The sequence below is a fragment of the Nicotiana tabacum genome, chromosome 1 (genome assembly GCF_000715075.1).
Source record: "Nicotiana tabacum cultivar K326 chromosome 1, ASM71507v2, whole genome shotgun sequence".
Taxonomy (NCBI): domain Eukaryota; kingdom Viridiplantae; phylum Streptophyta; class Magnoliopsida; order Solanales; family Solanaceae; genus Nicotiana; species Nicotiana tabacum.
Window position 1 is genome coordinate 34,458,360 of NC_134080.1, and position 27,957 is coordinate 34,486,316.

Below are 27,957 nucleotides of genomic sequence, written 5' to 3' on the forward strand. Positions count from 1 at the left end.
AAATAGCAAGGACTGAACAGGCATTTAGGGTCAAACATGTTGACAAAAGAAGCAACAGTAGCAGTAGGGGTAAGCTAGGATTCAGTAGTAAGAAAATATTCGAAACACAGTAGTCAAGTAGGTCAAGTAGTCACATGGAATGAACAGTGAAGAAGAACATGGTAAGAGGTAAGAAAAATCATAAACAAGTAAAGGTTTCACAGTAGTAATAAGTGAGAAAAACCCCTTTTAAGAAATTAGGGCTTCGACAGTAGTCAAGTTTAAGAGATGATAAAAACTCAAATCAGATAAGTCAAACAAGGAAAAGTGAGTCAGAAACAAAGAACTTAATCGAACAAGTACATATTTAAACAAACAGTTTCAGAACTCGGATAAGATCAAAAGGACCTAGGGTTTTCAACATGTTGAATCAAGTAGAAGGAAAGCATAAACAAGTTGTTTGAACATAGTAAAATCCTAAAACAACACCAAAAATTAGAGAAGAGACCTTTAAAAGAAGTTAAGAGAAACCTTAATTGTTGAAAAATGAAGAGTCACTTTGAAAGAAAATTATAGAACCTTTGAGAAAAACACTTAAGAAGTTCATAATATGCACAGATCTAAGATAGATCTGAAGAAAATTGAAAGATCCTAAAGGTTAGGGTTTCATAGATCCCAGAAAAAGTGAGAAAGACTTTAAAAGTTACCGATCTAGCAAGAAAAGTCAAGGATCTGACTTGAACGGTCATGGATGGCCGGAGAAAGGCCATGAATGGAAGTTGAGCAAGGACTGGACCAGATCTCTTTGAGATCTAGCCATGATACATCTCAAACGGGCCACCGGGAGATGCAGGAGGCTGGTATACATCTCAAACGGCCATAGGAGACCATGGATTAGGTGGGGATTGGGGTGGATTAGGGTGGAATTAGGTGGCGGTGGTTGGGGTTCATATGAGGCTGTAGAGAGAATTGAGAAAAGAGGGATTCAAGGGCAGCGTTTGGTGAAAAATGAATTAGGGTAAGGGGTCGTTTAAGTTTATTTTAGGAAGGGTGAATGATGGTCGTTGATCTAAATGATCAACGGCCTGAATTAAACGGGTAGGTGGGGAATCCGGGTTTGGGTTGGTTGAAATTGGGTTGGGATAAGGTTTAATTGGAATTGGGCTGGGGAAATTGGGTTTGATTTGGGGTTCAATTTAGGCTAAAAATTAAATACAAATGGGTTGTTATTTAAATAGCCAAGTTTCCCCCTTTTAAATTATAAAAAATAGTAAATAAATTTCTGGAAATAAATGGAAAGCACTAAAATGATTTAAAGCATGTAAATAACAATTAAAAATATAGGGCTTAATTTTATGATTATAAAACACAATTAAATCTTAAAAAGGCTAATATTGTAATTATATGCAATTAGCTTTAAAAATACTAAATAAAATTGTAAAAATATGTAAAAATTAACTCAGCTATATTTTGGCATAAAGATGAAAATACAATAGATGAATTACTAAAAATAATAATTTTGGAAATAATTATTGGGATTTTATGGATAAAAAAGAAATAAATCAATTAAAATTTTTTAAAAATTATGGAAAAATAATAAAACGCTTGGATTTGCTTATATATGCATATGTATGCTTCTTTGAAGTTATTTTTCATATTGAAAATATATATGGAAGAATTGGGTATCAACAGGACCTTCTCGCCAACTATGAATGATACATCGCGCGCCTTCTGATCCGCGTAACTCTTCTGTCTGGACTGAGCTGCGCGAAGCCTCTCCTGAATCAACTTTACCTTTTCCAAGGCATCTTGCACCAAATATGTACTGTATAACTTAGTCTCACCAGGCTCTAACCACCCGATAGGAGAACGACACCGCCGACTGTATAAAGCCACAAATGGGGCCATCTCAATGCTGGACTGATAGCTGTTGTTGTAAGCAAACTCTGCCAAAAGCAAGAATTGATCCCATTATCCTCCAAAGTCAATCACACATGCTCTAAGAATGTCCTCCAAGATCTGAATTGTCCGCTCCGACTGCCCGTCGGTCTGTGGATGAAATGTTGTGCTAAGCTCCACGCGGTTCCCCAACTCACCCTAAACAGCTCTCCAGAAATGAGAAGTGAACTGAGGGCCTCTATCTGATATGATGGAAATAGGCATATCGTGCAACCAGACTATCTCCCGAATGTAAATCTGAGCCAGCCTCTTCGAAGTGCAAGTAGTCACAACTGGTATAAAGTGTGCCGACTTGGTCAACCTATCCACGATGACCCATACTGCATCAAACTTCCGCAAGGTTCGGGGTAAGCCAACCACGAAATCCATAGTAATGAGCTCCCATTTCCATTCTGGTATAGGCATCTGCTGAAGTAAGCCACCCGGCCTTTGGAGCTCATACTTGACCTGTTGGCAATTCAAACACCTAGCCACATACTCCACTATGTCTTTCTTTATCCTCCGCCACCAATAATGTTGCCTCAAGTCACGATACATCTTCATAGCACCCGGATGAATGGAATACCGCGAACTATGTGCCTCCTCTAGTATCCTCTCCCTCAGACCATCAACATTAGGAACACATAGGCGACCCTGGAGTTGCAAAACACCGTCCTTGCCAATAGAAACCTCCTTGGCACTACCCTGAAGCAATGTCTTTCTAAGAACTGCCAAATGTGGATCATTGAACTGCCAGGCCTTGATTTGCCCTAATAATGAAGACTGAGCAACAATGCATGCAAGACTCGGTTGGGCTCTGAAATATCCAACCTCACAAGTCTGTTAGCCAAGGATTGGATGTCCAAAGCTATTGGTCTCTCCTCTACTGGAATGAATGCCAAACTACCCATACTCTCTGCCTTCCTGCTCAAGGCATCTGCGACCACATTTGCCTTGCCCGGGTGATAAAGAACGGTGATGTCATAATCCTTCAGCATCTCAAGTCATCTACGCTACCTCAAATTGAGATCCCTCTACTTGAACAAGTGTTGTAAGCTGCGATGATCAGTATAAACCTCACATGATACCCCGTATAGATAATGCCTTCATATCTTAAGAGCATGAACAATCGCGGCCAACTCTAGATCGTGCATATGATAATTCGTCTCATGGCTCTTTAGCTGATGTGAAGCATATGCAATAACTCGCCCCTCCTACATCAATACACATCCCAATCCAATGCGCAAAGCATCGCAATATACCATATACATCCCTGAACTAGAAGGCAATACAAGAACTGGTGTTGTAGTCAATACTATCTTGAGCTTCTGAAAGCTCGTCTCATAATCATCAGACCAATGGAAAGGATCACCCTCTAGGTCAATCTAGTTAGAGGTGATGCAATAGATGAAAAGCCCTGCACGAATCGTCTGTAATAACCTGCTAACCCCATGAAACTCCTGATCTCGGTCACTGAAGTAGGACGTGGCCAACTCTGAACTGCCTCAATCTTCTTGAGGTCCACCTTAATACCCTCCCTTCCATAATATGCCCCAAGAATGCCACTGACTCTAGCCAGAACTCACACTTAGAGAACTTAGCATATAGCTTCTGCTCTCGCAAGGTCTGAAGCACTACCCTCAAATGCTGCTCGTGCTCCCCCAGGCTACGGGAGTATATCAAGATGTCATCAATGAAGACGATGACAAAGGAATCAATATAAGTCCTGAACACTCTGTTCATCAAGTCCATAAATGTTCTTGGGGCATTAGTCAGACCAAAGGACATCACTGGAAACTTATAATGGCCATATCTCGTCCGAAATGCGGTCTTCGGGACATCCAAGTTCCGAATCTTCAAGTGATGGTACCCCGACCTCAAGTCGATCTTAAAGAACACCCTAGCACCCTGTAACTAGTCAAACAAATCATCGATGTGAGGCAATGGATACTTGTTCTTGATGGTGACTTTATTCAATTGGCGGTAATCAATGCACATCCGCATAGTCCCATCCTTCTTCTTCACAAATAACACTGGTGCACCGCAAGGTGATACACTGGTTCTAACAAACCCCTTTACTAACAACTCATCAAGCTTCTCCTTCAACTCCTTCAACTCTTTTGGAGCCATTCAGTACGGTGGGATAGGTATAGGTTGGGTGCCTGGAGCCAAGTCAATACAGAAATCAATATCATGATCTGGTGGCATGCCAGGAAGATTAGTAGGAAACACATCGGCAAACTCCCGAACTACTGAAACTGAATCAATCGTCGGAGACTCTGCGGTGGTGTCCCGAACATAAGCCAAATAAGCCAAACACCCCTTCTCGACCATTTGCCGAGCCTTCAGGAAAGAGATAACCCGGCTAGACATATCAGTTGTGGAACCCTTCCACTCCGACCTTGGCAACCCTGGCATCGCTAAAGCAATAGTCTTGGCATGGCAATCTAGGACAGCTTGATATGGAGATAACCAATCCATGCCCAGGATGATCTCAAAATCAATCATATCAAGCAACAGGAGGTCTGCTCTAATCTCAAAACTACAGAATGTGACCACACAGGACCGGTAGATTCGATCCATAACCACAGAGTCGCCCACAAGAGTGGACACATGAATAAGAGTGCCCAAGGACTCAGAAGCAATAGCCAGAAAATGAGCAAACAGAGATAACACATACGAATAGGTAGACCCTGGATCAAATAATACCGAAGCATCTCTACCGTAAATGGAAATAATACCTGTGATGACGGCATCTGAGGCCAATGCATCTGGCCTAGCCGGAAGGGCATAAAATCTGGCTAGAGCGCTGGATGGCTGGCCTCCACCTGACTTAGTAGTTGGCTGACCTCTCCCTGCCTGGCCTCCACCTCTAGGACGGCCCCTACCAGTCTGCCCTCCACCTCTAAGTGGCAGGGAGGACGGTGCTAGAATTATAGGTTGCTGACCCTGTTGTACTGCCTTGCCCTGAAGCCTGGGGAAGTATCTCCTCATATGACCAAGGTCTCTGCACTCGAAACAACCCCGCAGTGCGGCAACTTGCTGCCCTAACGACTGACCATGATGGCCTGTAGACCCACTGGAAGAAGCTTGAATAGCCGGTGGATGGTATGAACACTCCGGCATAGCACTGAAATAAGAATCAGAAGAACCCTGAGGACCTGAACACCCATCGGAGGAACCTTGAATAGCTGGTGGGCGATAAGAACTCTCTGGTATGGTGCTGAAATAGGGACGCGCTGGAGCAACCCGAGCAGGTGGTGGTGCTGAATGTGGGGGCCTACTGGGCTGTCCCCTCCCAAACTAACCCCTTCCCTAGGCCGGGGAACCTCTGAACTCTCCAGAGAATTTAACCCTCTTATCCTACTATATCTGCTCCCTACCCCTCAGACGGTAGCCCTCAATCCTCCGAGAAATCTCCACCACTAACTGATAAGGAGTCTCCATCTCCACCTCTTGGGCTATGTTGGCCCTGATGCCAGAATGCAACCCTACAACGAACCTCTGCACCCTCTCTGTGTTAGTAGAAAGTATCATCAATGCATGGCGGAATAACTTAGAAAACCTCACCTCATAGTCGGTCACCGATATCTGACCCTGCTCCAGCTGCTCGAACTGATACCGTAGCTCTTCCCTCTTAGAGGGTGGAATATACCTGTCCAGGAATAACTGTGTGAACTGACTCCAAGTGATGGGAGGAGAACCTGTTGGCCTGTCAAGAAAATAAGATTGCCACCATCTACCAGCCCTGCCCTCTAGCTGAAAAGTGGTGAAGTCAACCCCATGCGACTCCAATATCCTCATATTGTGCAGTTTGTCCCTACACCTATCAATGAAGTCCTGAGCATCCTCATGACGCTCACCCTCGAATACAGGAAGGTAAAGTCTAGTCCATCTATCCAACAGCTTCTGCGAGTCACCATTCGCAGCTGGTCTGGGCTCGGGTATCACTGCAGCAACTGGTTGAGCCCCATCCGCGGGTAGTGCACCGGGAGTCTGATACACTACATTTGCATGACCATGAGCCTGAGCAGTAGGGCTCTGTGCTCCCCCTCCTGCCTGTGATGTAGCTGGATCTGCTGGAAATAAACCAGCCTGAGTTATGGTGTCCATGAATTGTAGCATACGAACATGACCTCCTGGAATCCTGGTGCTGTCATAAAGTCCGCCGAGGTAGGCTCAGCTACGGGCACTTCGCCCTGCTTCTCAATAATAGGATCTCCCGTAGGATCTGCTGGTGGTGCTACTGGAAAAGCTCTGGGATGCCTCGTCCCCTTCCTCGGGTCGGTGCCCTCCCCTGGCCTTTGCCTCGGCCTCTAGCAACAAGGGGAGGAGCCCCTCCCGGGTCTGGAACATCCGTCGTGCGTGTCCTCACCATCTGTGAGAGAATAGAAGGGAGAAATTTATTGTACCATCCACTGCAAGATAGGAAATGAATAAAGAGTAGTTTCTTAACACCCTATAGCCTCTCGAAGATAAATACAGATGTTTCTGTACCGATCCGCAAGATTCTATTAGGTTTGCCCATGATTTTTGAGACCTACATGAACCTAGAGCTCTAATACCATGTTGTCACGACCCATTTACATAATAGGCCAAAATGGCGCCCAACACCGTTGTCTGGCAAGCCAACACGAAAGTATTAGTGAATTCTTATTTTACTTACCTAAAACAGTTACAACATTTTTTTTCTTAATTTGCAATTAAAAGTAGGTGATAATATGCAACATTCAATAATAATTATACAATCCAAAAGAAACTACTACTAATGTGTGTGCCAAGACCTGGTGTCACAAGTTGTGGGCAACTAGTAGAATATACAAAATAATATATTTATCCTAATGTCTGAAGCAGAATAGACAGTCAAAAGTAAGGAAGACTCCATCCAGCTGCTGATCGGCACAGGAAAGGAAAGCAGCTCACCGTGGAAGTCTCGGACTATGATAAGGGACCTGCACCGGTCTGATAGTCAGATGAACCTGCCTCAGAGCCTGTACAATTAAGTACAGAAACATAGCATGAGTACATAAATAATTTGTACCCAGTAAGTATCCCGTCTAATCTCGAAGAAGTAGATATGAGAGGTCGACTTGATACCTACTAGGGCCAAATAATATAATATGATGTTATGCTCGGCATGATGGTCACAATATATAACATGTGAAATAAGTATTTCTAAGTCATGTCATTTTAATACCCCAGTTAATCCTTTACAATTTAAACCATGATATAGGCAGGTCATCAATAATAAATTCACATAAATATCATGCGCACGTTATGCCGAGGTCGACGGCCCGATCCAACATAAAAAAAACTGTGCACTGCCAGAGGGTCGAATGGTACGAACCATACATGCATATATTCCTACCAAGGTGATCGGCCAGATCCACAAATATCAATTTTCAACAGAAGAATACAAGAAGGCGCATTTATATTCAAATAAACTCATACAAGTATTCAACACAACATATGTTCACTTATGTTCATTTCCAATTCTCTAGTATATCCTAACTGATCGTATTAACAAGAAGACATATTATAGCATGACACCGGTCCTAAACTACCCGGACAATTAACATGTTAGTAGATATGCACGAACGCTCGTCACCTAATGTGTATGTAGCCCCGCATTTAGTAGAAAATTATACAATTATTACTCCTATGGGGACAATTCCCTCTTACAAGGTTAGAAAGGAGACTCACCTCACTCCAAAGTGCACTTCCAATACCAAGAACGAGCCCGAACCCTCAATTTGGAGCCGAACGATCCAAAACTAGTTCAATGGGGTAAGAACTAGTCAGTACAAGCTCATAAGGTCGCATCCTAACTATTAAAGCAATTTCCCAACCTTAAACACAAGTTTCCTAAAATCCGAACCTGGGCCCACGTGCCCGGATTCTCAAATTTTTCAAAGAAAGTTGTTCTTTGTTTCCTAAGGATCGATAATATATGATTTTCACTTCGCTTCATAACCAATTTCAATCTATGTTTTATCAAAATCCTAGGTTTTTCTCTAACCCCATAATTTTACCTTAATCTTAATGTTTAATCTACCTAAGATACAAGTATTAAACTAGGAATAGGTGGGATAAACTTACCTCAAGATGCTAGGTAAAAGTCTTCTCTCAAAAGCTCCAAAATCGCCCAATAGAGGAGTGAAAAGTGGAAAAAATGACTTAGATACCATATTAAATGAAGCTCACTGCTTCAGCAATTTCCGCATCTGAGGTCAAGGGACTGCGTCTGCGGTCCCGCTTCTGCGAGGAAGAGACCGCATCCGTGGAATTGGCCAAGAAGGCTGGGACCGCTTCTACGGTCTTGAAGCCGCTTCTGCGGGGCCGCTTCTGTGGCTTGGGAGCCGCTTTTGCGGTTTTGGGCCCGGCCTGCCTTGGCCGCATCAGTGAGAGGACGACTGCTTCTGCGGTCTCGCACCTGCGGCTGACCAACCGCAGGTGCGGTTATGACAGAAGCAGATGCTTCAGCCCTTCTCAACCTTTCCAACTTCTCTCAAGACTCGTCTGATTGATGCTCGGGGCTCCCGAGCCCCGTACTGACAAGTCTAAAATCATGAAACGGACCTGCTCCAACCTTCGGAACGCCCGAAACAACGCTAAATGTAAGAATCACCCCCTGAAACCAATTGAATCAAACTTATGAACTTCAAGTTCTTAATTCTCCTCTAACGAGCCGAAACGCACTAAACTACTCGGATTGGCACCAAATTTTGCGAGCAAGTCTTAAATGTTATATTGAACCTGTACCGGGCTCCGAAACCAATATACAAGCCCGATACCCATATGATCAATCATTAATTAGTTTCTTTAAATCCTTAGAATTTCAGTTTAATAATTTCTAATAAAAATTCATTACTCGGCCTAGGGACTTCAGAATTCGATTCTGAGACTACGCCTAGGTCTCATATTTTTCTACGGACCCTCCGAGACCATCAAAATACGAATCCGGGTCCGTTTGCTAAAAATGTTGACCAAAGTCAAACTTAGTCTTTTAAGAAAATCTTAAGGAATCAAATGAGCATATTTCAACCCAAATCCTTCCAATTCCCGAACCCACCATCCCCCCGAGTCGTAAATTAGTTAAAGCAAGCGCAAGAAGTTTTATTTAGGGGGCAGGGTTCTAAAAAGCAAAACGACCAGTCAGGTCGTTACAATTAGCTTATCGAAGAACAAATAAGGCCAAGCATTTTTTTATTATTATTTCATTAATTGTTAAGTGGTTTAATCTTAAGGATAGGAAGATCTTATACCGTTTTAAGAGAAAAAAATTAGATTTATGATGCATCTTTAGATAGTAGTAATAGTGTCTTTCCCTTTACTTTCTTTGCTCCCTCTTCTCTAAAGGTCCATAACTCGACTCTTGGATATAGTACTCTGGAGTAGTTTGTTTGTGGAGATCCTTGGTTTATGTATATGATCCCTCTCTCTCTCTCTCTCACACACACACACACATACGCATGCGCACATGCACACGCACACCCACATCCACACGTCTCTTTATGCCATGATATTTTTCAGTTCTTGCTATGGGACTTTTATTAGTTAATGTTTTCTATCTAAAAATGTTTGACTTCTTATTCTCTTTTTGGAATAGGACAAGAAGTTGTTTGAAGAATACATAGTAGCAGATGTTTCCCGTAATGAACAAATATTTGTAATACTCTATGGCTCTCAATTGGACTATGTTATCTCTTTTATTCATAGTGAAAACAATAATAGCAACTGATACATTTGGTTGATCACGTAGCTTAGGATTGTGGGTAGAAAATTAAGAGCTAATAAGGCGTATGCTTGAGTTTGATTTTGTAATTGTATTTAAAGGAAGTGGAAGAAACATAAATATTTGCTCAATTTCAACAAGTCCAAGGAGGCAATATACATTGTTCTATGTTTGTCACGATTTTCCAAGGTTGGAACTGTGCTTCCGTATTTATGAACTTATATTTATTCTAAACCATAAGCTACGTGGGTACAAGACTAGACACAACCAAAACAACTTTAGAATTCAAAATATTGGGTCCATGCTATGCACGAGCAATACTCATCTAGTTATAAATACATTATACTCAGGGGCGGATCTGCCCTACAAATTGGGGTTCACGTGAACCCATAGTCTTCCTAGCAAATCAGTTTTTTCATGTACATAATTTACATAAATGGTCTAATATTAACTTGAGGAACCCATGCTCTATATAGCCTATGGCTGTCCAACGGGACGGGACGGCCCGTCCCATCATGCATCCCCTCCCGTCCCACTTCAAATTAAACAGGATGGGCCAATGTTAAACAGGACACAGGATGGGACGGGATGGTCATTTCGTCCCGTTTGTCCCATCCCGTTTCGTCCCGTCCCGTATCCCGCCTGAATTTTTTTAAAAAAATCTAGTCGTTGGGCAACGACTTAAATTGCAAAATAGCCGTTGCCAACGGCCAAAAATGGGCAAAACACCTCCTACCCCCTCCCCCAAACACCCACTACCCCTCTCCAAACTTTTAATATAATCCCTAAGTTTATTAAATTACACTTTGGTCCTATTTTCTACTACAAATACCCCCATTCTTCTTCATTTTTTCCCATAAAAAATCAATCTTCTCTCTCAAATCTCTTACATTCTAATATTCTATATATATTATTCTCTCAATTTTGTTACTATCAACTATTAAGTGATAACTTTCAAGTTTCAAGTATTTGAGCAAATTTTTTGTCACGACTCGGATTTTCCACCCTTGAGAGTCGTGATGGTGCTTACTAGTGAAAGCTAGGCAAGCCAACCATTTGAATTATTTACCTTTTTCCCATTTTTATCCTTTAGCAATTATGAACCAACATTATATATACAGCGGAATTAATAAGCAGAAGAACAAAATACAACCATTTAAATATTACCAATACAATTCCTTAAATAAAGACTACCCAGAATTGGTGTCACAATTTCACAGATGGTCTAGGAATACTACAAATAAAGGTCCGAAAAATAAGTACGATGATGTCTCTGAAATATATAAGTGAAACAGGATAAAAGGATAGAAGGAGACGCTAGGGCCTGCGGACGCTTGCAGAGCTACCTCGGATCTCCAAATGGAATGAAGGCAGCAACCCCAAAGCTAAGGTCCGAAAGTTGCTGCACTAGGATCTGCACACAGTGTAGAGTGTAGTATCAGCACAACCGACCCCATGTGCTGATAAGTGCCTAGCCTAATCTCGACGAAGTAGTGACGAGGCTAGGACCAGACTACCAAATAAACTTGTGCAGTTAAATCACATACAGTGGAAAATAAAAGCAGGAAAGTACAGTTAAGGATGGGAGGGGGAAACATGTTGCGGGGAACATCAAATAATAACAGAAGAACAGCATGTAAATATAAGGCACACCATAACTCAATTATAAACAAGAATCATAAATCAAACAAGTGCACGGCATCACCCTTCGTGCTTTTTCTCTCGTCCTCACCATAAGAATCAATATCATCTGCACGGCATCACCCTTCGTGCTTTTACGCTTGTCCTCACTATAAAAATTAATATAATCGGCACTGAATTGTACATCGTGCAGCACGGCATCACCCTTTGTGCTTTAACACTCTCTCACAAATATCATACACGGCATCACCCTTCGTGCTTTACACTCTTCCTCACAAAAAATCATACACGGCATCACCCTTCGTACTTTAACACTCTTCCTCACCCAAACAACAATCACAAAGCAATAAGGGCAAGGGAATCAACAAATTCACAATAAAATCCTGATAAGGGAACAATAGTACAACAATCATATCCCGGCAAGGGAGATAACATTAAAACAACAATATCCCGGCAAGTTAAACAATATCATAATCCTTTTTTTCACATTTACTTCACAACTCAATTCACAATTTGAACCAATGCTTTTTCAACTTGAGCCAACGCTCTTCAATGTTCAAATACCAATATTACTTCCACAAGCCTTGCTCAACAATAGAAATCATCACACAAGACATGAACAATACAAACGAAGTCACATTAATCAGAGTATAAGACTCACGGGCATGCTTGACACCAACGTATAGATACTCGTCACCATGCCTATACGTCGTACTCAACAACTAACACATATCAAATAGGACATAACTTCTAATCCCTCAAGTTAAGGTTAGACCAAACATTTAGCTCGATGCTACGAACACAATTCAAGCCTCAACTACCGCTTTACCTCTTGATTCTACTACCAATTCACTCGTATCTAGCCACAAGTTACTTAACTACATCAATAAATGCTAAATGAATCAATTCTAATGCATGACAATAGGTTTTCTAATGTTTTTCCCAAAAATTCAAAAATTGACCCCGAGCCCACATGGTCAAAATCCGAAGTTCGGACCAAAACCCGATTACCCATTCACCTACGAACCCAAATATATAATTTGTTTTGAAATCGGACCTCAAATCGAGGTCCAAATCCCCAAAGTTTGAAAAACCTAGGTTCTACCCAAAACACCCAATTTCCCCCATGAGAACCCTTGATTTTGAGTTGAAATCATATGAAAAGGTGTTAAAGATCGAAGAAGACGAGTTAGAAATGATTTACAATCGATTTGGAGAAGAACGTTTCTTTGGAAAATCGCCCAAGAGAGTTTATGTTTTGAAAGAGTTTGAAAAATGAAAGATTTTTGGCTAAGTTATGAATTTGTAGGTCGCAGATGTTGCAATTGCGAACCCCTTCAGGACCTGCTACCATCGCATTTGCGATAAGGTGTTCGCAATTACGAACTCGCATTTGCGAAGGGAGTTTCGCATTTGCGACAGCTGGGGATATCTGGGTTCTCTGCATTTGCGAAAGATTGCTCACAATTGCGAGAAAAGATGGCCAGGCATACTTCGCAATTGCGAAGTGGCCCTCGCAATTGCCAAGCCTGATAGGCTCGCAATTGCGACACCTGACCTCGTAATTGCGAGATCAGGGCCTGCAACACATACCAGTTGAAAACCTGCAATTTCCTAAGTTCAATTCCACTCTGTGGTATATCCAAAACTCACCCGAGCCCTCGGGGCTCCAAACCAAACATGCACACTAACCTAAAAACATCATACGGACTTGCTCGTGCAATACAATCATCAAAATAATATCAACAACTATGAATTAAACCCTAAATTCATGAAATCATTCAAGAACACCAAAATTTCCAATTTTTCAACTTTAAGTCCGTTTTATACCAAACCAATATCGATCTTTACCAAATTTTACAGATTCAACCTAATTATTATTTCAAACTTGTATCGGGCTCCGAAACCAAAATACGGGCCTGATACCATCAATTTCAAACATATTTCATTTCCAAAAACTCATATATATTCCAGAAAATAATTTTCTTTAAAAATTTATTTCTCGGGTTTGGGACCTCGAAATTCGATTCCGGGCATATGCCCAAGTCCCATACTACGGACCCTCCAGGACCATCGAATCACGGGTCCGGGTCCGTTTACCCAAAATGTTGACCAAAGTCAACTCAAGTTCATTTTAAAAGCAAAACTTACCATTTTTCACAGATTTTCACATAATGGCTTTTCGGATACACGTCCAGACTGCGCACGCAAATCGCGGCAAGACAAAAAGGAGGTTTAAGGCCTCGGAACACAGAATTTAGTTCTAAAACAAGTGATAACCTTTTCAGTCCTCACATTCTCCACCTCTAAAACAACAGTTCGTCCTCGAATGAACATAAGAAGGAAGTACCTGAGTCGAAGAAAAGATGGGGATAACGGCTCCGCATATCGGACTCGGACTCCCAGGTCGCTGCCTCAACAGGCTGACATCTCCACTGAATACGAACAGAAGGGAAACTCTTCGATCTCAACTAACGAACCTGCTGGTATAGAATAGCTACCGACTCCTCCTCATAGGACAAGTCCTTGTCCAACTGGACAGTGCTGAAATCTAACACGTGAGATGGATCGTCGTGATACTTTCGAAGCATGAATACGTGAAATACTGGATGCACGACTGATAAGCTCGGCGGCAATGCAAATCTATAAGCCACCTCTCCCACTCGATCAAGAATTTCAAACGGGCCAATGAATTTAGGGCTAAGCTTGCCCCTCTTCCCAAATCTCATCACGCCCTTCATAGGTGACACCCGAAGCAACACCCGCTCGCCGACCATGAATGCCACATCTCGAACCTTACGGTCAGCATAACGCTTTTGCTTGGACTGAACTGTACAAAGCCTATCCTGAATGATCCTGACCTTTTCCAAGGCATCCTATACTAGATCTGTACCCAACAATCGAGCCTCTCCTGGCTCAAACCATCCAACCGGCGACCGACACCGCCTACCATATAAAGCCTCATAAGGAGCCATCTGGATGCTCGACTGGTAACTATTGTTGTAGGCACACTCCTCTAAAGGCAAGAACTAATCCCACGAGCCTCCAAAGTCAATGACACAAGCTCGGAGCATATCCTCCAAAATCTGAATAGTACGCTCGGACTGCCTGTCCGTCTGAGGATGAAATGTTATGCTCAACTCAACCCGTGTGCCCAACTGCTGCTGAATTGCTCTCAAGATATGTGAGGTAAACTGTGTACCTCGGTCCGAAATAATAGATACGGGCACACCATGAAGACAAACAATCTCCCAGATATAAATCTCAGCTAACCTCTCAGAAGAATAGGAGATTGCCATAAGAATGAAATGTGCTAACTTGGTCAGCCTATCAACAATGACCCACACTGCATCAAACTTCCTCTAAGTCCGTGGGAGTCCAACAACGAAGTCCATAGTGATATGCTCCCACTTCCACTGAGGAATCTCAATCTTCTAGAACAAACCACTAGGTCTCTGATGCTTGTACTTTACCTGCTGGCAATTCAAACACCGAGCCACATATGCACAATATCCTTCTTTATCCTCCTTCACCAATAATGCTACCGAAAATCCTGATACATCTTAGCGACGCCCGGATGAATAGAGTACCGGGAACTATGGGCCTCCTCTAAAATCAACTCTCGAAGCCCATCCACGTTAGGCACACAAACTCTGCCCTGCAGCCTCAAAACTCCATCATCTCCTAATGTTACGTGCTTGGCACCTTCGTGTTGCACCGTGTACCTAAGGATACATAAATGAGGGTCATCATATTGCTGATCTCGGATACGCTCCAATAAAGAAAAACGAGCGACTGTGCAAGTTAACACACGGCTGGGCTTAGAAATATCCAACCTCACGAACTGATTGGCCAAAGCCTGAACATCCAAAGCAAGCAGTCTCTCACCGACCAAAATATACGCAAGACTGCCCATACTGGCTGACTTCCTACTCAAAGCGTCGACCGCCACATTGGCCTTTCTAGGATGATATAAGATGGTGATATCATAGTCTTTCAATAACTCCAACCACCTCCTCTGCCTCAAATTTAGCTCCTTCTGCTTGAATAAGTATTGCAAACTCTTGTGATCCGTGAACACCTCACATGACACGCCATACAGATAGTGCCTCCAAATCTTCAACGCATGAACAATGGCTGCTACTCATGGACCGAGTAATTTTTCTCATGAATCTTCAACTGACGCAAAGCATATGTAATAACCTTGTCATCCTGCATCAACACTGCACCTAGTCCAATACGAGATGCATCACAATAAACTGTATATGGCTCTGAACCTGTGAGCAAAACCAACACCGGTGCCGTAGTCAAAGCTGTCTTGAGCTTCTGAAAGCTCGCCTCACACTCATCCGACCACCTGAACTGGGCACCCTTCTGGGTCAACTTGGTCATCGGGGCTGCAATAGATGAAAACCCCTCCACAAACTGACGATAATAGCCTGCCAAACCCAAGAAACTCCGGATCTCTATAGCTGATGTGGGTCTAGGCCAGTTCTTGACTACCTCTATCTTTTTTGGATCTACCTAAATACCCTCTACTGATACAACATGACCCAAGAATGCAACTAAACTCAACCAGAACTCACACTTCGAAAACTTAGCATACAACTGACTATCTCTCAAAGTCTAAAAAACCACTCTCAGATGCTGATCATGCTCCTCCTGACTGCGGGAACAGATCAAGATATCATCAATGAAGACTATCACGAACGAATCCAAGTAAGGCTTGAACACACGGTTCATTAAATCCAAAAAAGCTACTGGGGAATTAGTCAACCCAAATGACATCACCAAGAACTCATAATGCTCGTACCGAGTGCGGAAAGTTATCTTAGGGACATCGGATGCCCTAATCCTCAACTGATGGTAGCCAGATCTCAAGTCAATCTTCAAAAATACCTTGGCATCCTGAATTTGATCAAACAAATCATCAATCTTCGGCAATGGATACTTATTTTTGATTGTAACCTTGTTCAACTGTTGGCAATCTATGCACATCCTCATCGATCCATCCTTATTCTTGACAATTAACACCGGTGCACCCTCAAGGCGAGACACTAGGTCTAATGAAGCCTTTATCAAACAAGTCTTGAAACTGCTCCTTCAATTCTCTCAACTTAAGCGGGGCCATACGATACGGCGGAATAGAAATGGGCTGAGTGCCCGGAGCCAAATCAATGCATAAGTCAATATCCCTATCGGGTGGCATACTTGGCAGGTCTAAAGGAAATACCTCAGGAAACTCACGAACAACATGCACAGAATCCATAGAAGGAATCTCAGAGCTAGAATCACGAAAATTTGCCAAATAAGCCAAACACCCCTTCTCGACCATACGCCGAGCCTTCATATATTAGATAACACTACGGGTAGAATGACTAGGAGTCCCTCTCCACTCTAAATAAGGTAAACCCGGCAAGGCTAAGGTCACAGTCTTGGCATGACAGTCCAAGATAGCGTGGTAAGGTGATAACCAGTCCATCCCCAATATGACATCAAAATCAACCATATCCAAAAGTAACAAATCTACACGAGTCTCAAGACCCCCAATCACAACTATACACTAACGATGGACATGATCTACCATAATAGAATCCCCCACCGGTGTAGACACATATACAGGAGCACTCAAGGAATCACTAGGCATGACCAGATACCGTGCAAAATAAGATAACACATAGGAGTACGTAGATCTTGGATCAAATAAAACTGAAGCATCTCTACTACAAACCAGAACAGTACATGTGATAATTGCATCGGAAGCCTCAGCCTCAAGCCTGGCTGGAAGAGCATAACATCGGGGCTAGGCCCCACCACTCTAAACGACATCTCTGGGACGGCCTGCTGCAGGCTGTCCTCCACCTCTAGCGGCCTGACCTCCACCTCTAGTACCTCTACCTCCACCTCTAGCACCTCTAGTTGGCTGAGCGGGCTGTGGAACACTCGGTGCCTGAACCATGGCACGGGAACTCTGATGTTGAGAGTTGCTCAATACTCGAGGGCAAAATCCAGCAATATGCCCCATATCACCACAAGTATAACAAGCCCTCAGCTGTTGAGACTGCTGACCTTGACAACCTGAATGACCACCCCGAAAACTCTGGAGCGGCAGTGAACTGATAGGAGCTGGCGGTGCACTGTAGGACTGTTAATCCGAATACTGCATATGAGAACCGCGGCCACCTGAAGCACCATGAGAAACCTGAAGTGCTGAATAAAAAGGCCTAGGATGATGGCCTCTACCATACGAATCCCTGCCTCCAGATGACGCTCCACTGAATCTGCCTGAATAACGAGGCCTCTTATCAGACCCGTGACCACCCCCTGTGATAGAACCATCTCAACCCTCATGAACACATTGGAAGCATCCTGAAAGGAAATATCGCTCCCCGTCTCCTTAGCCATCTGAAGTCAAATAGGCTGAATGAGCCCCTCAATGAACCTCCTCTCTCTCTCTCTCAATGGGAAGTATAAGTAGAGCATGACGGGCCAAATCAATAAACCTGGTCTCGTACTGAGTAACAATCATAGAACCCTATTGGAGACGCTTAAATTGACTCCGATAGATCTCCCTCTGAGTGACAGGAAGAAACTTCTCCAAAAACAGCTGAGAAAATTGATCCCAAGTCAAAGTTGGTGACCCAACTGGTCTAGCCAAACAATAATATCTCCACCAAGTCTTGGCGGATCCAGATAAGCGAAAAGTAGCAAAGTCGACCCCATTGGTCTCCACTATCCTCATGTTACTGAGAACCTCATGACAACTGTCTAGATAATCTTGGGGATCCTCAGAAGATGCACTGCTGAAAGTGGTAGTGAAGAGCTTGGTAAACCTGTCCAATCTCTACAAGGCATCGGCAAACATAGTTGCTCCATCACCGGTCTGAGCTACCACACCCGGCTGAACTGCTCCAACTGGCTGAGCTGCTGGAGTCTGAAATTGGGGGGCCATCTGCTCCGGAGTTCGAGTAGCAGGAGTCTGGGCTCCTCCTCTAGCTTGAGAGACAGCTGGTGCTACATGAAGCAAGTCTGCCCGGGTGACACTCTCCATAAGGCCCACTAGACGGACCAGAGCATCCTGAAGTATTGGGGTAGCAACGAACCCCTCTGAGACCTAAGCTGGGCCCACCGGAACTGCCTGGGCAGGAACCTAATCATCAAACTCAACCTGAGGCTCCGCCGCTGGTGCTGCTGCTCTAGGATGAGCTTTGTCCCTACCTCGGCCTCTAGCACGACCTCGACCTCGCCCTCTGCCCCTCGTGGGAGTTGCTATTGGGGGCTCGGGCTGCTGATCAGTGGATGAGAAAGTGCGTGTTCTTGCCATCTATGAAAGAACAGAGTAGAAATTCAATTAGCATTGAGAAACCAAACCGCACGACAGGAAAGAATAGATGTGAAGTTTTTCCTAACTCTGTAGCCTCTGGGGGATAAATACAGACGTCTCCGTACCGATCCCTCAGACTCTACTAAGCTTGTCCGTGAATTGTGAGACCTAAGTAACCTAGAGCTCTGATACCAACTTGTCACGACCCGAATTTCCCACTCTCGGGAGTCGTAATGGCACCTACTAGTGAAAGCTAGGCAAGCCAACCATTTGAATTAATTACCTTTTTCCCATTTTTATCCATTAACAATTATGAACCAACATTATATAAACAGCGGAATTAATAAGCGGAAGAACAAAATACAACCATTTAAATATTACCAATACAATTCTTTAAACAAAGACTACCCATAATTGGTGTCACAATTTTACAGACGGTCTAGGAATGCTACAAATAAATGTCCGAAAGATAAGTACAACGCTGTCTCTGAAATACATAAATGAAATAGGATGAAAGGATAGAAGGAGACGTTAGGGCCTGCGGACGCTTGCAGGACTACCTCGGATCTCCGAATGGAATGAAGGCAGCAACCCCAAAACTATGGTCCGAAAGCTGCTGCACCAAGATCTGCACACAGTACAGAGTGTAGTATCAGCACAACCGACCTCATATGTTGGTAGGTGCCTAGCCTAATCTCGACGAAGTAGTGACGAGGCTAGGACCAGACTACCAAATAAACTTGTGCAGTTAAATCACATACAGTGGAAAATAAAAGCATGAAAGTACAGTGAAGGATGGGAGGGAGAAACATGTTGCGGGGAACATCAAATAATAACAGAAGAAGAACATGTAAATATAAGGCACACCATAACTCAATTATCAACAAGAATCGGAAATCAAACAAGCGCACGACATCACCCTTCGTGCTTTTTCTCTCGTTCTCACCATAAGAATCAATATAATCTGTACGGCATCACCCTTTGTGCTTTTACTCTCGTCCTCACCATAAAAATCAATATAATCGGCACAGAACTGTACATCGTGCAGCATGGCATCACCCTTCGTGTTTTAACACTCTCTCACAAATATCATACACGGCATCACCCTTCGTGCTTTACACTCTTCCTCACAGAAAATCATACACGACATCACCTTTCGTACTTTAACACTCTTCCTCACCCAAACAACAATCATAAAGCAATAAGGGCAAGGGAATCAACAAATTCACAATAAAATCCTGATAAGTGAACAATAGTACAACAATCATATCCCGGCAAGGGAGATAACATTAAAACAACAATATCCCGGCAAGTTAAACAATATCATAATCCTCTTTTTTCACATTTACTTCACAACTCAATTCACAATTTGAACCAATGCTTTTTCAACTTGAGCCAGCGCTCTTCAATATTCAAATACCAATATTACTTCCACAAGCCTTGCTCAACAATAGAAATCATCACACAAGGCATGAACAATACAAACGAAGTCACATTAATCATAGTATAAGACTCACAAGCATGCTTGACACCAACGTATAGATACTCGTCATCATGCCTATACGTCGTACTCAACAACTAACACATAGAAAATAGGACACAACTCCTAATACCCCAAGCTAAGGTTAGACCAAACACTTACCTCGATGCCATGGACACAATTCAAGCCTCAACTACCACTTTACCTCTTGATTCCACCACAAATTTGCTCGTATCTAGCCACAAGTTACTTAACTACATCAATAAATGCTAAATGAATCAATTATATTGCATGACAATAGATTTTCTAAAGTTTTTCCCAAAAAGTCAAAAATTGACCTCGGGCCCACATGGTCAAAATCCAAAGTTCGGACCAAAACCCGATTACCCATTCACCCACGAACCTAAATATATAATTTGTTTTGAAATCGAACCTCAAATCGAGGTCCAAATCCCCAAAATTTGAAAAACCTAGATTCTACACAAAACACCCAATTTCCCCCATGAAAACCCTTGATTTTGAGTTGAAATCATGTGAAAAGATGTTAGAGATCAAAGAAAACGAGTTAGAAATGACTTACAATCGATTTGGAGAAGAAATTTACTTTGAAAAATCTCCCAAGAGAGTTTATGTTTTGAAAAAGTTTGAAAATGAAAGATTTTCGGCTAAGTTATGAATTTGCAGGTCTCAGATGTCGCAATTGCGACCGGGGGTCGCAATTGCGAACCCCTTCAGGACCTGATCATCACATTTGCAATAAGGTGTTCGCAATTGCAAACTCGCATTTGCGAAGGGAGTGTCGCATTTGCGACATCTGGGGATATCCGGGTTCTTCGCATTTGCGAAAGATTGCTCGCAATTGTGAGATAGGCTGGCCAGGCATACTTCGCAATTGCGAAGTGGCCCTCGCAATTGCCAAGCCTGATAGGCTCACAATTGCGACACCTGACCTCGCAATTGCGAGATCAGGGCCTGCACACATACCAGCTGAAAACCTGCAATTTCCCTGTTTAATTCCAATTCGTGACCTATCCAAAACTCACCCGAACCCTCAGGGCTCCAAATCAAACATGCACACTAACCTAAAAATATCATATGGACTTACTCGTACAATCAAATCATCAAAATAATATCAACAACTATGAATTAAATCCCAATTTAATGAAATCATTCAAGAACACCAAAATTTCCGATTTCTCAACTTTAAGTCCGTTTTATACCAAACCAATACCGATCTTTACCAAATTTTACAGATTCAACCTAATTATTATTTCAAACTTGTACCGGGCTCTGGAACTAAAATACGGGCCCGATACCATCAATTTCAAATATATTTCATTTCCAAAAACTCATATATATTCCAGAAAATAATTTTCTTTAAAAATTCATTTCTCGGGTTTGGGACCTCGAAATTCGATCCCAGGCATACGCCCAAGTCCTATATTTTCCTACGGACCCTCCGAGACCTTCGAATCACGGGTGCGGGTCCGTTTACCCAAAATATTAACTGAAGTCAACTCAAGTTTATTTTAAAAGCAAAATTTATCATTTTTCACAGATTTTCACGTAATGGCTTTCCGTATACATGCTCGGATTGCGCATGCAAATCGAGGCGAGACAAAAAGAAGGTTTTAAGGCCTCAGAACACAGAATTTAGTTCTAAAACAAGTGATGACCTTGAGCAACTTTCAAGCTTCAAATTAATTCGTCAAGTATTTGGAGCAATATTTTGGGCAATTTATTCAAGTTTCAATATTTAATCGCAGTGCACTCATTCCATCTCGTTATATTTAATCACGGTGCACTCGTTATATTTGTATTTGAGATTTGAAAGTTCTATTAATAAAATAAAAGGCTCTAAGAGTTGGATTTTTTTATGAATTATCTTAGTTACTTAATACTTTGAAATTATATTAAATAAATTATAACTCTGTTATAAATTTATAATTGCTAGAATATTTCATTACAAGTCTTTTGTTTTAATATTTTATAATTCTTTACTTAGTTTTCTAATTTTCGTTTTAACATTTAAGTTTATTAAATAAGTTAAAAATCTAGCCGTTGCAAACTTTAAAAACATAGTAATTTTCAAAAAACTAGTCGTTTTTTAAAGAAAATACACTTAAGGCCCACGAACCCGTCTTGTCCCGTTTCGTCCCGTCCCATCTTGTCCCATCCCGTTTGTTAGCGGGATGGGATGGGATGACTGTTTCGTCCCGTCCCGTTGGACAGCCATATTACAGCTAAGTGGTGCACTGGCTGGATGGTTGTTTTATTTCCCCAAGAACAAGGGATCGAATCCCCTTGGACCTCCTCGCCCTACATTTTTCTTTCTTTCTTTCTTTCTTTCTTTCTTCCGTTCATTTGTTTCCTTCCGTCTTTTCCTTTCTTTCATTCGTTTCCTTCCGTTTCTTTTTTTCTACTCATTACTCCCTTATATTTTGTGCTTTATTTTGCACTAAAATTTGCACAAGTTTCAAATTACGGTATTAAATTATCATTAACATTTTTTTTTCTTTGTTTTGATTGTAGAAGATAAGAACTAAATTATTTAAGAAATGTATAAGTTATCTCTTTAATTAATACTATTTAAAATTGATAATAAGTCAAAATACTAAATGTTCTCACATTATTGACCAATTATTTTTAACACTATTTACAACACCAAATTTACGTTAAAGCCGGTGGTGCACCCATGGTCTCAAAATCCTGGATCCGCCTCTAATTATACTAACAGTTACATCTCATTCACGTCTACTACAACTCGTCTTTCTAAGTTGTTGTACTCTTCCGTGAATTTCAGGATGCATTTTTCAACTTTTGAGTGTGTGTACATGTGAGAATATAATTTTTTTAAGAATACTCCTCCCTCCGCTCCACTTAATTAATTTTTTAGTGTTTTTTTATGGTTCATATTATTTGTTTTTTTTAAATATAAAAAAAGAATTAACCTTTTTTTTTCAAACCTATCCTTAGAGTAAAGAGCCTAGGAGTATTTATTATATTTTTAATGACTAAACTAAGGTTAATATAATCAATTTTATTATTAATTAGTGTTAAGAGGTGAATTGCTTAATAGGTATGAAAATAGTAAAAAAATGGGATGGAGGGAGTATTATTTAGGTTTGTCACACTCACACCTATGTTTATTCTATTTCTAAAAAAAATCATTATTTTTGTTAATTAGTTTAAATTATTAAAATTTCTGATTTTCAAGAACCCACGACCTTGGATTCAACGTGCCGTAAAAGACCAAAAAACAAAAAACAAAAAAAATAAAAACGTGTATCGTCATCTTCCTTACATTTTGTCGTGATAATCAAATTCCATTAAACTTCTGTCCTTATGCATTACACTGCTAAAATCTTAACCCAAAAGAGGAACCCTTTTTGCAAGAAAATGGAGCTTCGGAAATCCCATTTTCTTCTCAAATCAATTCTTTTGCTGATTTTTCTCCTGCTCTTTGTTTCTGTAAGTTATCAAATTTCGATCCCTGCCAAACAAGATGGCTTCTGGTACGAGAACAGAACACCAAAGGTAGATTCAATTTTGATCGAGGCTTTCTTTGACCCAGTTTGCCCCGACAGTAGAGACGCATGGCCCCCACTTAAACAAGCTCTACAGCAATACGGTTCTCGTGTCTCTCTTCTTGTCCATCCATTCCCTTTGCCGTATGCTCTTTTCTAACACCTTTTGTTGTTTATTTTTCAAATATCATTGTTTGATTTGTCATAGTTAGACTATTTTAGGCTGGCTATCATCTTACTTCAAATACTGGTGGCTCATTTTATATGATATTGTTTGACTGGACATAAGTTTTAAAAAAAGATTTTGAAACTTGTGATCTAATAATTACTTCAATTAGGGTAATGTGAGTATCTTAAAGTGAAGTTGTTCTAGATATAGAAGAAATGTATCGTTCCTTCAAACTAAAAAGAAAAACGTATCACACAAATTGGGACATGGGGAGTATGGTATTGGAATGAAATGAATCTATTGGATATATAGGATTTTACATATAGCTAAATGAGGTGTAGTTGATTGATTTTTAACTTTCAGTTTATATCTGGAACTTAAATCCCTTTTTTTTTTTGTGTGTGTGTGTGTGTTGGGGGAGGGGTGGGGGGTGGGGGAGGGAGGGGAATAGAAGTTAATCTAAGTGGAAATATGAATGATTTGACCGATTTATTACTCCCTTTACTGAGTTTCAAGAATTCGTGAGAACCTATAATTACTTTGCCTTCTTGAACGTAGGGGTAAGGTGCCGCGTACACACTAGCCTCCCCGGATCCCACTTGCGGGATTACACTGGGTTTGTTGTTGTTGTTGTATATAGGTAAAAAGAGAATTTTTTTGGGTGAATCTCTGCTTGCTGTTAGCTGAAATGATGATATATTCATTAGTGTAGGCTCTTTTTTGCTGATTGATGTAATTTTCTTTTCTATGTAGACTTCTTTTGCATTCTATCTCAATCTTTTGAGCTCAAATTGCCGATGTTTTGGTTGACTATCTGATATGTTTACTCTCTTTGGTATATATTGAACATCCAATTGCTTCAGTAATGGTTAAACACTGTGGTCACTGGTCATATATCACTGTATATATTTTCATTCTCCATTTGCTGTCTGAAGCATTATGTAAGATGGTGTCATCTTTATCGAGAACTTGCCTACTTAACATCTACATGCTAAGATGAACATGAATGATGCTTCTTTGAACTTTGCTTCAGCACAGTAAAGTTATCGACTGCTATGTTGATCTTTAGAAAGTATTAGCTAATGCAATGTCTGTATTTGAAAATTCATTATTCTTTTGAACTTGCTATACCATTGTGTAAAATGGTGTGTATTTCCTCCCACAAACGCAATTGCTAGCGTTTTTCCTCTTCCTCTTTTTCTTTTTTGTTGAGATTCAAATGTTGCATGAGTAATGCATGACAATATGTTGTTTTCCTGTTCAGCTTTTGGAAATAAATCCTACCAGACAGAGATTGACTTGTTTGCTCTTGCTATTCTGCAGTTACCATGACAATGCATTTCTTACCTCGCGCGCATTGCATGTTGTCAATAAGTTGAATGCATCTGCCACGTACAAGCTACTGGAGTCTTTCTTTGATCATCAGGTAAGAGGACTTCTGTACTGAGTATGTGGAACCTCAACTACTGTCAATAACTCATGTTAAAAACCATTGTTCTAAGTGAAAAGATACATGCATCTCTCATTTTTCTGTCTATGTCCATGTTTGTTTTTGCCTTGATAGTTAATGTTCTTTGTGATTTAATTTTCAAGATGAAAGTGTATGCTGCTGATTTCCTTTTCTCTTTTCCCCTAATATACTTGTTGCTCTATTGTATGCTTTAGCGTGATGCTTCAAAAGTCCTACTCCTTTAGCTTATATTCCTACTTTCCAGTTACTTGCTATTGTCATGGACTTCTTATTCTAGTTTATAAGATACTTTGAGGTGTCTATAGGCAATGTAAATGATGTTTTTGGAACCTTACGACTAGGTAACTTTCAATTTATGGCTTCATAGCATCTTCCTTCTACTTTAAACAACCTTGACATCATTAGTTGTGTGGCCTATTATGTTCCTGGTAAATTACCTCAAAGAGTAGGTCTTCTATCACTCAAGTTCCTTCAACTATTGATCTGTAGCTGGAGTGCTTTTAGTCAAGAAAATTATTCAAAAGAAAGCATTGCAATTTGCAATATGTTCAAATTCCGAAAATTGGAGAATTTTGTTTGATGGTTATGACTTGTTATTACTTCAATTCTTTTCCTCCCCTTCATACCCCCACCCCTGGTGGAAGAAAATCCCGAGAAGATGAAAGAGAGAGAGAAAAATGACCTCTTAATTCAGGCATAGAAGCTAGCTAATCAGTTTATAGTGAACAAAAACCTCTTAGTTCTGTAGTTAAAGCTTTGTCAAAGCAAAGTAGTGAACCTAAAACCTTTTCGTTATTTGATTAAAGCTTTGTCAAGGCAGAGTGAAAGACAAGTGAAAACGGACAAAAAAAAAAAACAAGCTACTATAACATTTCAAAAAGGGGACCGCACCCGTTTGGCCATGAAATATTACCTTCATATTAGTTCAACATATTTTTTGCCTATACTAGTCTGGCACATATTTGTGAATATTGAACTTCAGTATTTGAGCTTGCTTCAAGTGAAATATTGACATTCTGGAAGGTTATTTCAAGTGAAATACTAGTTTCCTCTCATAAATCTTCAATTTTCACAACTTTTATTCCAAATGAAGTTCATGTGCAAACACAACTGAATCACAAACTTATTTTCATCTAGAAATTCAAATTCTCCTTTTCAACTTCAATTCAAATATTGTCCAAACGCCTATGAAATGTCACTACTTTTTTAGACATTGGTGAGCTAAAAGATGTGCATGAGTGTAATAATTTGAAGCAACAAAAGAACCTAGAAAAACATGGCTGATCGTGAACCACGGATTAGTCAACTGATTGAATGCACAAAATTGTTAATTTACGATGTTTGACATGTATTTGAGTACTTAATTTGACGGTGCATTGTTGAACAGGAAGAGTTTTACAACAAAGCGACTTTCAACTTGTCTAGAGCATCTGTTGTCGAAAAAGTTGCGAGATTTTCAACTAATGCAATTGGGAATTCAAATTATGATGTGATTAAGGCTGGGTTTACTGACTACAAAACTGATCAATCGACACGATTTTCCTTCAAGGTAAATTATCGTTAATTATCACTGATGCCGGACGCCTTGTTCTTTCTCCCCTTTTACTTCTTCTAGCTGATTCATTTATGTTTTTTCTCAGTATGGCTGTGTGAAAGGTGTGTATGGAACTCCCTTTTTCTTTGTAAATGGGTTTCCCCTACCAGACGCTGGCTCAGCAGTGGACTATAACGGGTGGAGACGCGTGCTCGATCCATTGATTCACCAGCAGGACACCGGGAGGAATGACCTTTTGCATTTCTTCTTGTGAATCACAGATCTTTAACTATCTATTTGCATCTATCTCAATAGTTAGATTACTGAGAAAGACGAATCTGTATCTTGTTTAAAATAATTCGGTTGTTAATGTAGTTTTCTGGCTGAAGTGATTAAGTATGAATATTTCTGTACAGTTAATGGATAATGGATTGTGAACTCTCTTTAGCTAATGTTGTTGATATGGTAGATGAGCTGGGAACCCGCATGTTAAATACCCACAAATTCTAGGAACTAAGTTAGATTCAAATGTCAACTAAATGTTTCCTTGCATCAATCCTTTTTCGATCAATTTATGGCCTAGCTTTTGGAGGTGGATCTAGGATAAACTCTATAGGTTTAACCTCAAATATTTTTAGGATTGAACCTATTGTATTTTTTTAGTTATGAGTTCATATTTATTAGTTTTTGTAGTTTTGGTGGACTTTTACACATAAATATATGCTCCGCGTCGAAGTTACCGTTGGATTTTTTAAGCTTATTTTAGCTTAAAAGAGGGTGAATGGGAAATGGAGGAAAAATAAAATATTTGAATTTCTCTCCTTGACAAAGGGACATTGTCACATATTGGAGGAGGAAAAGACTTTTAATTGGTATATATACAATTGCTTTTCTTCTAGCTCTTAAAGAATTAAGAAGAAAGCAAGCCTTGCGATGTCGTTGTCGCTCGCTCGCTCGGACAGACCTTCTGAAGAGTTGCACCTCTTCGTTTAAACTCAACATATTGGCTTCCTTTCAGCATTGTTTTCTTACACAAAACAAATAACGTAAGTGTGATTTGATGCTATCATTTGAGTTCTCTGAAACACTGGGTTTGAAGTACCGTTTTGTGTAATTTGTTCTATTCTGGGAGGAAATAATCCACAACCTCGGGTATTAA

At 40.9% G+C, this 27,957-nt stretch overlaps 1 protein-coding gene across 1 annotated transcript; it reads left to right on the forward strand.

The window, feature by feature from the left end:
- The first annotated feature begins 23,397 nt into the window (after positions 1-23,397).
- On the forward strand, positions 23,398-27,247 carry LOC107813122 (uncharacterized). The gene is made up of 4 exons (XM_016638337.2): positions 23,398-23,768; positions 25,117-25,219; positions 26,652-26,813; positions 26,905-27,247. The coding sequence occupies exons 1-4, from the start codon at positions 23,443-23,445 to the stop codon at positions 27,070-27,072; spliced, it is 759 nt and encodes a 252-aa protein (XP_016493823.1). The 5' UTR covers positions 23,398-23,442; the 3' UTR covers positions 27,073-27,247.
- The last annotated feature ends 710 nt before the right edge of the window (positions 27,248-27,957 follow it).